At 46.4% G+C, this 12,791-nt stretch overlaps 1 protein-coding gene across 1 annotated transcript; it reads left to right on the top strand.

Moving 5' to 3' along the window:
- The first annotated feature begins 11,217 nt into the window (after positions 1-11,217).
- LOC119327842 (BTB/POZ and MATH domain-containing protein 1-like) lies at positions 11,218-12,183 on the top strand. The gene is made up of 2 exons (XM_037600921.1): positions 11,218-11,340; positions 11,413-12,183. Exons 1-2 carry the CDS (start codon positions 11,218-11,220, stop codon positions 12,181-12,183), a joined length of 894 nt encoding a protein of 297 aa, XP_037456818.1.
- The last annotated feature ends 608 nt before the right edge of the window (positions 12,184-12,791 follow it).

Here is a 12,791-nt window from a genome sequence, read left to right as displayed (position 1 = left end):
GCAACCGCCGCCGCAAGCCGCCTCTCCTCCGGCGAGCCCTCGCCGGAGCTCGCCCTCTGCCGGGCACCGCCTCCGCCACCGCACCGGGCTGCCGCCTTGCTCCTCCCGGCGCCGCCTCCCGCCGTCCTGCGGCCAGATCGGGACGCCGGCGAGCTCCCGTCGCCGTCCCTGCCTTCTCCGGCGCGGATCCGGCGAGATCCGCCGCCGCTTCGAAAACCGTGCCGCGGTCAACCGTAGATCCGCGAGGTGATGAATTTCTCTAAGTCCCCGATTTTCCAAATTCAAATGCTCTTGTTCATCATGCCGTAACTTTGCACCCTTAACTCCGTTGTGCAGGTGTAGCATATCAAAATGCTCACCTCAGATAGCACATCATTTCATCTCATTGCATCATTTTCATTTGAGTTCATCTTGATCCCCGAAATGCTGTTATAAGTATGCTATTTGAGATAATTGTCAGATCTGCTGCTCCAATTAGATATTTGTCATTTTTGTCATGTTTAATGTGTGCATGATATGCCCCTGAGCTCTTCATGAGTTTTGTTATATGTTTTGCCATCTATCCAGAGGTGCAACCCATGCATTTTTGTGATGTGTGTGGTGACTAGCACAAGCTTGCAAAGTGGTGCATTCGTTAATGCTGATTTCAGGGACTTAGCATTTCCACTAAGTCCTTGGACTATTTATCTCATTATGCCATATGTTCATATTGTTTCCTAGTGATCCGAGCCTCTTTTGAGGATAATCAGTAAGGATGTTTTGTTAATCTTGTAGTGCTCTATCTATCCATGTCTTTGTTTGCAATTATGGAGCACCCTAGCTTGAGTCAATCGAGCTCTACTTTTGCCATTTCGTGAATCTGGGCAGATTGTCTACTTGTTAGCGATTTTGCCGGGGATGTTGTAGTTGATCCGTGCATGCTATGTTATTGTTCTTGCCATGTCTAGCTTGTATTTTGTGTATACTTGGTGGGTGTATGCTTATATTGTCATGACTTGCTCTGTAGTGAGTGCATCGATCTCATAAACATGCCTACTTGATATCTGTTTCAGCATGCTCCAGTTTTCACTAAGTCTGAGAACTGATTATGTTTTTGCCATGTTCACATGCTTGCAATTGTATTTTCTGATCCCTTTTGGCTCAAGGTCACTAAGGGACTTTTATTAAGCTCTTTGGGTAGCTCCATTCCATGCTTTACTTTGCCATGTTCAGTTCCTGTAGCATATAGTTTTCTTGCTCCAAAGTGTGCTATCTGATCTGAAATTCCAAACTAGTGTTAATTTCACCAAGTCTGAAACCTGTTTACCAATTGTACTTTTGCCATGCTTATTTGAACCTGTTAATGGATGAATTGGCCGTAGCTCAGTGCTAGTCTTTTGTTAAGCATCATGAGTGGATCCCTGCCATGTATTTTGTTGCCATGTTTGAGTGCTGTAGCATGTTTGTCTTGTTGCATTTAGATGGCTACTTGTTGTAAATCGCAGACCGATGCCATATTTGAATTGCTTGCCATTTCCAAACCGTAACTCTGATTCCGGTGATCTTTATATCGTTTTCAAGCGATTTCATCTCATCTTTCCAGTGGCACACTTGGATTTCCAAATTCAGGTCAGGTTCATTCATTTCTTTGCAAATCATGCATATGCATCGCATACCGCATCCCGCATATCATACCATGTTCATGTGTTGGTTGTTTACTATGTTGTGTGCTTCTTTTCCGGTGTTTGCTTCTTCGGGTTGGTTCCGATAACGTCGCGTTGTGAGGACCCATTCATCTACGTTCCGTTTGTCTTCATCATGGACTCGTTCTTCTTCCTTGCGGGATTTCAGGCAAGATGACCATACCCTCGAAATCACTTCTATCTTTGCTTGCTAGTTGCTCGCTCTTTTGCCATGCCTATGTTGCGATACCTACCACTTGTTTATCATGCCTCCCATATTGTTGAACCAAGCCTCTAACCCACCTTGTCCTAGCAAACCGTTGTTTGGCTATGTTACCGCTTTGCTCAGCCCCTCTTATAGCGTTGTTAGTTGCAAGTGAGGATTGAAGTTTGTTCCTTGTTGGAACATGGCGATGTTGTTCCTTGTTGGAACATGTTTACTTGTTGGGATATCACAATATATCTTATTTAATTAATGCATCTATATACTTGGTAAAGGGTGGAAGGCTCGGCCTTATGCCTGGTGTTTTGTTCCACTCTTGCCGCCCTAGTTTCCGTCATATCGGTGTTATGTTCCCGGATTCTGCGTTCCTTACGCGGTTGGGTAATAATGGGAACCCCTTGACAGTTCGCCCTGAATAAAACTCTTCCAGCAATGCCCAACATTGGTTTTACCATTCGCCACCTAGCCTTTTCTTTTCCCTTGGGGGTCGCGCGCCCAAGGGTCATCATTATTTTAAACCCCCGGGCCAGTGCTCCTCTGAGTGTTAGTCCAACTTGTCAGCCGCCGGTGGCCACCAGGGGCAACTCTGGGCTGGCCTACCGGAAGTTTGGACAATCCGGTGTGCCCTGAGAAAGAGATATGTGCAGCTCCTATCGGGATTTGTTGGCACATTCGGGCGGTGTTGCTGGTTTAGTTTTACCTTGTCAAAATGTCTTGTAACCGGGATTCCGAGTCTGATCGGGTCTTCCCGCTAGAAGGAATATCCTTCGTTGACCGTGAGAGCTTGTGATGGGCTAAGTTGGGACACCCCTGCAGGGATTTGAACTTTCGAAAGCCGTGCCCACGGTTATGGGCAGATGGGAATTTGTTAACGTCCGGTTGTAGAAAATCTGAAGTTGACCTTAATTAAAATGCATCAACCACGTGTGTAACCGTGATGGTCTCTTTCCGGCGGAGTCCGGGAAGTGAACACGGTGTTGGAGTTATGCTTGACGTAGGTTGTTCTAGGATCACTTCTTGATCATAGTTGTTCGATCGTGCTTTGCCTTCTCTTCTCGCTCTCTTTTGCGCATGTTAGCCACCATATATGCTAGTCGCTTGCTGCAGCTCCACCTCATACCTTTACCTTACCCATAAGCTTAAATAGTCTTGATCGCGAGGGTGCGAGATTGCTGAGTCCCCGTGACTCACAGATACTTCCAAAACCAGCTTGCAGGTACCGTTGAACCGTGCAGATGATGCAACCAAGCTCAAGGAGGAGCTCGATGAAGATCTTGCCCTTTGTGTTGTTTCGTTCTAGATGATCAGTAGTGGAGCCCAGTTGGGGTCGATCGGGGACCTTGTCGCATTTGGTAGTCTTCTTTTATTTTGGCTCCGTAGTCGGGCCCTGATTGTATTTGGATGATATAATGCTTTATTCATGTATTTGTGTGAAGTGGCGATTGTAAGCCAACTATGTATCTTTTTCCCTTATGTATTACATGGGTTGTGTGAAGATTACCTCACTTGCGACATTGCTTTCAATGCGGTTATGCCTCTAAGTCGTGCTTCGACACGTGGGAGATATAGCTGCATCGAGGGCGTTACACGCCGCCCCCCTCTCCTTGTCCTATTCGGACTAGGGGGGAGGGGCGTGGCCCATGCCCTGGCCGCCTCTCCTCTCTTTCCACAAAGGCCCACTAAGGCCCATTAAGTCCCCGGGGGGTTCCGGTAACCTCCCGGTACTCCGGTAAAATCCCGATTTCACCCGGAACACTTCCAATATCCAAACATAGGCTTCCAATATATCAATCTTCATGTCTCGACCATTTCGAGACTCCTCGTCATGTCCGTGATCACATCCGGGACTCCGAACAACCTTCGGTACATCAAAACATATAAACTCATAATATAACTGTCATCGAAACGTTAAGCGTGCGGACCCTATGGGTTCGAGAACTATGTAGACATGACCAAGACACGTCTCTGTTCAATAACCAATAGCAGAACCTGGATGTTCATATTGGCCCCCACATATTCTACGAAGATCTTTATCGGTCAAACCGCATAACAACATACGTTGTTCCCTTTGTCATCGGTATGTTACTTGCCCGAGATTCGATCGTCGGTATCTCAGTACCTAGTTCAATCTCGTTACCGGCAAGTCTCTTTACTCGTTCCGTAATACATCATCCCGCAACTAACTCATTAGTTGCAATGCTTGCAAGGCTTATAGTGATGTGCATTACCGAGTGGGCCCAGAGATACCTCTCCGACAGTCGGAGTGACAAATCCTAATCTCGAAATACGCCAACCCAACAAGTACCTTCGGAGACACCTGTAGAGCACCTTTATAATCACCCAGTTACGTTGTGGCGTTTGGTGGCACACAAAGTGTTCCTCCGGTAAACGGGAGTTGCATAATCTCATAGTCATAGGAACATGTATAAGTCGTGAAGAAAGCAATAGCAACAAACTAAACAATCAAGTGCTAAGCTAACGGACTGGATCAAGTCAATCACATCATTCTCCTAATGATGTGATCCCGTTAATCAAATGACAAGTGATGTCTATGGTTAGGAAACATAACCATCTTTGATCAACGAGCTAGTGGAGGCATACTAGTGACACTCTGTTTGTCTCTGTATTCACACATGTATTATGTTTCCGGTTAATACAATTCTAGCATGAATAATAAACATTTATCATGGTATAAGGAAATAAATAATAACTTTATTATTGCCTCTAGGGCATATTTCCTTCAGTCTCCCACTTGCACTAGAGTCAATAATCTAGTTCACATCGCCATGTGATTTAACACCAATAGCTCACATCACCATGTGATTAACACCCATAGTTCACATCACCATGTGACCAACACTCAAAGGGTTTACTAGAGTCAGTAATCTTAGTTCACATCGCCATGTGATTAACACCCAAAGAGTACTAAGGTGTGATCATGTTTTGCTTGTGAGAGAAGTTTGGCCTACGGGTCTGCCACATTCAGATTCGTATGTATTTTGCAAATTTCTATGTCAACAATGCTCTACACGGAGCTACTCTAGCTAATTGCTCCCACTTTCAAAATGTATCCAGATTGAGACTTAGAGTCATCTGGATCAGTGTCAAATTTGCGTCGACGTAACCCTTTACGATAAACCTTTTGTCACCTCCATAATCAAGAAACATATCCTTATTCCACTAAGGATAATTTTGACCGCTGTCAAGTGATCTACTCCTAGATCACTATTGTACTCCCTTGCTAAACACAGTGTAGGGTATACAATAGATCTGGTACATAGCATGGCATACTTTATAGAAACTATGGCTGAGGCAAAGGGAATGACTTTCATTATCTTTCTATCTTCTGTCGTGGTCGGGCTTTGAGTCTTACTCAATTTCACACCTTGTAACACAGGCAAGAACTCTTTCTTTGACTGTTCCATTTTGAACTACTTCAAAATCTTGTCAAGGTATGTACTCATTGAAGAAACTTATCAAGCGTCTTGATCTATCTCTATAGATCTTGATGCTCAATATGTAAGCAGCTTCACCGAGGTCTTTCTTTGAAAAACTCCTTTCGAACACTTCTTTATGCTTTGCAGAATAATTCTACATTATTTCCGATCAACAATATGTCATTCACATATACTTATCAGAAATGTTGTAGTGCTCCCACTCACTTTCTGCTAAATACAGGCTTCACCGCAAGTCTGTATAAAACTATATGCTTTGATCAACTTATCAAAACGTATATTCCAACTCCGAGATGCTTGCACCAGTCCATAGATGGATCGCTGGAGCTTGCATATTTTGTTAGCACCTTTAGGATTGACAAAACTTTCTTGTTGCATCATATACAACTCTTCTTTAATAAATCCATTAAGGAATGTAGTTTTGTTTATCCATTTGCTAGATTTCATAAAATGTGGCAATTGTTAACATGATTCAGACATACTTAAGCATAGATATGAGTGAGAAACTCTCATCGTACTCAACACCTTGAACTTGTCGAAAACCTTTTGCGATAATTCTAGCTTTGTAGATAGTAACACTACTATCAGTGTCCGTCTTCCTCTTGAAGATCCATTTAATCTCAATGGCTCGCCGATCTTTGGGCAAGTCAATCAAAGTCCATACTTTGTTCTTATACATGGATCTCATCTCAGATTTCATGGCTTCAAGCCATTTCGCGGAATCTGGGCTCATCATCGCTTCCTCATAATTCATAGGTTCGTCATGGTCAAGTAACATGACCTCCAGAACAGGATTACCGTACAACTCTGGTGCGGATCTCACTCTGGTTTACCTATGAGGTTCGGTAGTAACTTGATCTGAAGTTACATGATCATCATCATTAGCTTCCTCACTAATTGGTGTAGTAGTCACAGGAACAGATTTTTGTGATGAACTACTTTCCAATAAGAGAGCAGGTGCAGTTACCTCATCAAGTTCTACTTTCCTCCCACTCACTTCTTTCGAGAGAAACTCCTTATCTAGAAAGGATCCATTCTCAGCAATGAATATCTTGCCTTCGGATCTTTGATAGAAGGTGTACCCAACATTTTCTTTTGGGTATCCTATGAAGACGCACTTCTCCTATTTGGGTTTGAGCTTATCAGGTTGAAACTTTTTCACATAAGCATTGCAACCTCAAATTTTAAGAAATGACAGCTTAGGTTTCTTGACAAACCATAGTTCATACGGTGTCGTCTCAACAAATTTAGATGGTGCCCTATTTAACGTGAATGTAGATGTCTCTAATGCATAACCCCCGAACGATAGTAGTAAATCGGTAAGAGACATTATAGATCGCACCATATCTAATAAAGTACAGTTACGACGTTTGGACACACCATTACACTGTGGTGTTCTAGGTGGCGTGAGTAGTGAAACTATTTCACTTGTTTTAACTGAAGGCCAAACTCGTAACTAAAATATTTTACTTCTGCGATCATATCGTAGAAACTTTTATTTTTGTTATGATGACTCTCCACTTCACTCTAAAATTCTTTGAACTTTTCAAATGTTTCAGACTTGTGTTTCATCAAGTAGATATACTCATATCTGCTCAAGTCATCTGTGAAGATCAGAAAATAATGATACTTGTCGCGAGCCTCAATATTCATTGGACCACATACATCAGTATGTATGATTTCCAACAAATCTGTTGCTCGCTCCATTGTTCCGGAGAACGGAGTCTTAGTCATCTTGCCCATGAGGCATGGTTCGCAAGCATCAACTGATCATAATCAAGTGATTCCAAAAGCCCATCAGCATGGATTTTCTTCATGCACTTTACACCAATATGACCTAAACGGCAGTGCCACAAATAAGTTGCACTATCATTATTAACTTTGCATCTTTTGGCGTTAATATTATGAAAATGTGTATCACCACGATCGAGATCCAACAAACCATTTTCATTGGGTGTATGACCATAGAAGGTTTTATTCATGTAAACAGAACAACAATTATTCTCTAACTTACATGAATAACCGTATTGCAATAAACATGATCCAATCATATTCAGGCTCAACGCAAACACTAAATAGCATTTATTTTAGGTTTAACATTAATCCCAAAAGTATAGGGAGTGTGCGATGATGATCATATCAATATTGGAACCATTTCCAATACACATCGTCACTTCACCCTTAACTAGTCTCTATTCATTCTGCAACTCCTGTTTCGAGTTACTATTCTTAGCAACTGAACTAGTATCAAATACTGAGGGGTTGCTATAAACACTAGTAAAGTACACATCAATAACATGTATATAAAATATACCTATGTTCACTTTGCCATCCTTCTTATCCACCAATTACTTGGGGTAGTTCCTCTTCCAGTGACCAGTCCCTTTGCAGTAGAAGCACTCAGTTTCAGGCTTAGGTCCAGACTTGGGTTTTTTCACTTGAGCAGCAACTTGCTTGCCGTTCTTCTTGAAGTTCCCCTTTCTTCCCTTTGTATCTTTACTTGAAACTAGTGGTTTTGTTTACCATCAACACTTGATGCTTTTCTTGATTTCTACCTTCATCGATTTCAGCATCACGAAGAGCTTGGGAATCGTTTCCGTTATCCCTTGCATATTATAGTTCATCACGAAGTTCTATTAACTTGGTGATGATGACTAGAGAATTATGTCAATCACTATTTTATCTGGAAGATTAATTCCCCCTTGATTCAAGCGATTATAGTACCCAGACAATCTGAGCACATGCTCACTGCTTGAGCTATTCTCCTCCATCTTTTAGCTATAGAACTTGTTGGAGACTTCATATCTCTCAACTCGGGTATTTGGTTGAAATATTAACTTCAACTCCTAGAACATCTCATATGGTCCATGACATTCAAAACGTCTTTGAAGTCTCGATTCTAAGCCGTTTAAGCATGGTGCACTAAACTATCATGTAGTCATCATATTGAGCTAGCCAAACGTTCATAACATCTGCATCTGCTCCTGCAATAGGCTTGTCACCTAGCGGTGCATCAATGAGTATAAACCTCAGATCACGGATCCAATCCGCATCATTGCTACTAACATCTTTCAACTTAGTTTTCTCTAGGAACATATAAAAAATAAAATAGGGGAGCTAAACGCGAGCTATTGATCTACAACATAGACATGCTAATACTACCAGGACTAAGTTCATGATAAATTTAAGTTCAATTAATCATATTACTTAAGAACTCCAACTTAGATAGACACCCCTCTAATCCTCTAAGTGGTCACGTGATCCATATCAACTAAACCATGTCCGATCATCACGTGAGATGGAGTAGTTTCAATGGTGAACATCACTATGTTGATCATATCTACTATATGATTCACGCTCGACCTTTCGGTCTCAGTGTTCCGAGGCCATATCTGTTATATGCTAGGCTCGTCAAGTTTAACCTGAGTATTCCGTGTGTGCAACTGTTTTGTACCCGTTGTATTTGAACTTAGAGCCTATCACACCCGATCATCACATGGTGTCTCAGCATGAAGAACTTTCGCAACGGTGCATACTCAGGGAGAACACTTGTACCTTGATAATTAGTGAGAGATCATCTTATAAAGCTACCGTCGAACTAAGCAAAATAAGATGTATAAAAGATAAACATCACATGCAATCAAAATATGTGACATGATATGGCCATCATCATCATGTGCCTTTGATCTCCATCTCCAAAGCATCGTCATGATTTCCATCGCCACCGGCATGACACCATGATATCCATCATCTTGATCTATATCAATGTGTCGTCACATGGTCGTCTCACCAACTATTGCTATCGCATAGGAATAAAGTAAAGCAATTATTTGGCGCTTGCATCTTATGCAATAAAGAGACAACCATAAGGCTTCTGCCAGTTGCCGATAACTTCAACAAAACATGATCATCTTATACAACAACTTATACCTCATCACGTCTTGACCATATCACATCACAACATGCCCTGCAAAAACAAGTTAGACGTCCTCTACTTTGTTGTTGCAAATTTTACGTGGCTGCTACGGGCTTAGCAAGAAGCATTCTTACCTACGCATCAAAACCACAACGATAGTTTGTCAAGTTGGTGTTGTTTTAACCTTCGCAAGGACCGGGCGTAGCCACACTCGGTTCAACTAAAGTTGGAGAAACTGACACCCGCCAACCACCTGTGTGCAAAGCACGTCGGTAGAACCAGTCTCGCGTAAGCGTACGCGTAATGTTGGTCCGGGCCGCTTCATCCAACAATACCGCCAAACCAAAGTATGACATGCTGGTAAGCAGTATGACTTATATCGCCCACAATTCACTTGTGTTCTACTCGTGCATATGACATCTACGCATAAAACCAGGCTCGGATGCCACTGTTGGGTAACGTAGTAATTTCAAAAAATTCCTACGCACACACAGGATCATGGTGATGCATAGCAACAAGAGGGGAGAATGTTGTCTACGTACCCTCGCCGGGGGGTATGCCAACGGCGGGTTGTTGCCGCCCTCGAGGTGCGTTAGCATGCCCTCGGGCGTGCGGCCGGGGACGCCCCACCATAGGTGGCGCCCCTCGCTGTTCTTCAGGCCGCACACCACCGTCGCGCCGTTCGTGGACGCCATCCTCTGCTGTCGACGGCGCTCGAAGTACGCCACCCAAGCCGCGTGGTTGTCGGCGGTGTACTGGAGGAGGGCGAGCTGGGCGTCGGGGAGGGAGGCGCGCACGATCTCTACCTCGTCGGTGAAGTAGGAGGGGCGCGCCACGGCGTCGGGCAACGGGGGCATGGGCACTCCCCCGTTGCTGAGCCTCCACCCCGTCGGCCCGGCGCGCATGTCCGGCGACGCCGGGATGTTCGCCTGGAACATGAGCCACGACTCCTGTTCGCGGAGCGTGCAGCGGCTGAAGCCGTTGGCCGCCGCCTTGTCTCCGAGGAAACACTCGGCCATCGGGAGAGGGGGAGGGAGAGGGAGGGCTCGGCGGCGGCTCACGGGAGAGGGAGAGGGAGGGCTCGGCGGCGGCGCTCGGGAGAGGTGGAGCTCGGCAGCTAGGGTGGAGCTGGTGTGGCCAGAGGCGAGCGAGGCCACCGGCTTATATAGCCGCGCCGCGCCCGTGTGTACGCATGCGAGAGAGGGAGGCGTCGGCGCGCCGCCCCGTGACGCGCCGCCCGTGAGGAATCAATGGCAAGGCTGACCGGCGGCAGCCTTGCCATTGATTCCCCGTGGAAAACCGAGGCGTTGGGGGAAGACGAGGCGCGGTGTCGCTGACGAGGCGCGGTGTCGCTGACGCGGCTGGCCCGCGGCTTTTTTGTGCTAAAATCGCTCGTCCCGGCGCCCCCGGGCATCCCCCAGCGCGCCGGGTTTGGCCTAAGTCCGCCGGCGCTGATTTCAGCCCATACCGGCAAAAATCGGACTCCTGAAACGCGACTGAGCCTTTTTTCGACGCCGGCGTGAAAAAATCTTTTCGGGAGGCCTTTCTGAAGACGCGGCTGGAGATGCTCTAAGGAACTGCATCAACAGTATTTAACGATTCCTACTATATATCCATAGAGTTTGCTAAAGTAAGTTTTGTACATGAGCTCAGAGAAGCTAATCAATGGCCCATGAGTTTTGCACCATTTTTCATGTTTTTATAACTTTATTAAGCGGTCAAAAAACATGACCACGAAAGAAGATAAAATATATATTTTGTCAACGTCTGCATTCCAGGCGGTTATGAAAAATTGAACATTTAAATTCGAAAGTAGTTTTTCTTATCTGGTCCTCTAGAGTCCGGACACAAGAAGTACCAACTCATATCTGTCTCTCTATATATATACGGATGTAGCAACGCATTCCATCAAATCTCCGTTTTATCTGTTGCAATCTTGCAACGGCGCCGGCGTTGGTGACCATGGTGGCGGCGACCATCACGAAGACGGCCCGTGGGACGCACGTCCTGGACATCCACGGCTTCAGCGGCCTGAGGAAGAAACAATGTGACGTAGATGGCTTTCTGTACTCGCCGACCTTCACCGTCAGCGGCCTCGACTGGGCAGTCCGCTACTACCCCGACGGCGATAACCACCATGCCGGCGGCAACTTGGAGTTGTCGGACCATGTTGCCGCCTTCGTCGAGCTAGTGACCGAGGGCGCTGCGGCCTGGGCGCGCGTCGGGTTCGGGCTGGTCGACCAGACCACCGGCGAGACGGTGCCGCTGTTCCGCGAGAAGGACCCGATCCTGTTCGACGCCAGCAGCGAGGACACGTGCACCTGGGGCACCGGCGAGCTCGCCAGGAGGAGGCACCTCCATGCCGGCTCGCGGTACGTCATCGGTGACCGCCTCAAGATCGAGTGCGCCATCGACGTCTGCAGCGACCTTCTCACCTTCGACGACCCGCCACCGTCCTCCGGCCTGCCGCTCTTCCAGCAAGCCGGCTACGGCAGGGAGGAGCCGGACGTGATCATCGAAGTCGCAGGAGAGACGATCGCCGCGCACTACTGCATCCTCGACGCCCGGGCGCCTGGCTTTCTCAAGCGCCACATCCACACAGCGACGACACGCAGCGACAGGAAGGTGCAGATCTCCGTGGACGGCGGAGACATGCCGGCACAGTCGTTCAAGGCGCTGGTCGACTTCGCCTACACGGACGCGCTGCCGGTCGTGGGTGGCCTTAATGGGGCCGGCCACAAGGCGATGATCCGGCACCTCCTTATCGCCGCCGAGCGGTACGGCATGGGCAGGCTGAGGGCGATCTGCGAGCGTGTCCTGTGCAAGAGCCTCGACGTCGAGACCGTGGCAGCCACGCTGGCCATGGCTGACCGACACGGCTTCAAGAAGCTGAGTGAAGCTTGCGCCGAGTTCATGGCTTTTCCCTGAGATTTTTCTTCAAAACTATCATGTTTTTTTAGCAATTTCGGAAACTATAGGACGTAATGCAAAAAAATCAAAACTAGTAGCCCGTAGGCCATTTTTTGACCGAAGTACTACTTTTCGGCCACTGTTAGGCCGAAGTAGTACTTTTCGGCCATCCCCTGGCCGAAAAGGCACTTTTTGGTCAACTCTAGGCCGAAATAGACTTTTTGGTCTAGTCTAGGCCGAAAAGTCACTTTTTGGTCAATCCTAGGCCGAAGTTGCATGACTCATGCTGAAATGTATTTTGTCGCCACCCGTTTCCCGCCCACCCCTTCCCGCCATATGTTTCCGCCACCCGTTTCTCGCCAACCCCTCCCCGCCAATCCCTTCCCGCTTTATTTTCCCGCCAATCCGTTCTCGCCTTATTTTCCCGCCAATCCCTTCCCGCCTTATTTTCCCGTCAATCCGTTCCCGCCTTATTTTCCCGTCAATCCCTTCCCGCCTTATTTGCCCGCCAATCCCTTCCCGCCAACCCTTTCCCGCCATACCGCAGTTATTCTTTCCCGCCATTTTCTCCTCTGTATCTATAAAACCCGCTTCAGGTGGAGGTGGCTAAGCATTCCAGTGTAGTG

This window comes from Triticum dicoccoides, chromosome 7A, assembly GCF_002162155.2.
Source record: "Triticum dicoccoides isolate Atlit2015 ecotype Zavitan chromosome 7A, WEW_v2.0, whole genome shotgun sequence".
NCBI classification, from domain to species: domain Eukaryota; kingdom Viridiplantae; phylum Streptophyta; class Magnoliopsida; order Poales; family Poaceae; genus Triticum; species Triticum dicoccoides.
Note: the sequence above shows the minus strand (reverse complement) of the source record. Positions and strands in the feature narration are given on the sequence as shown.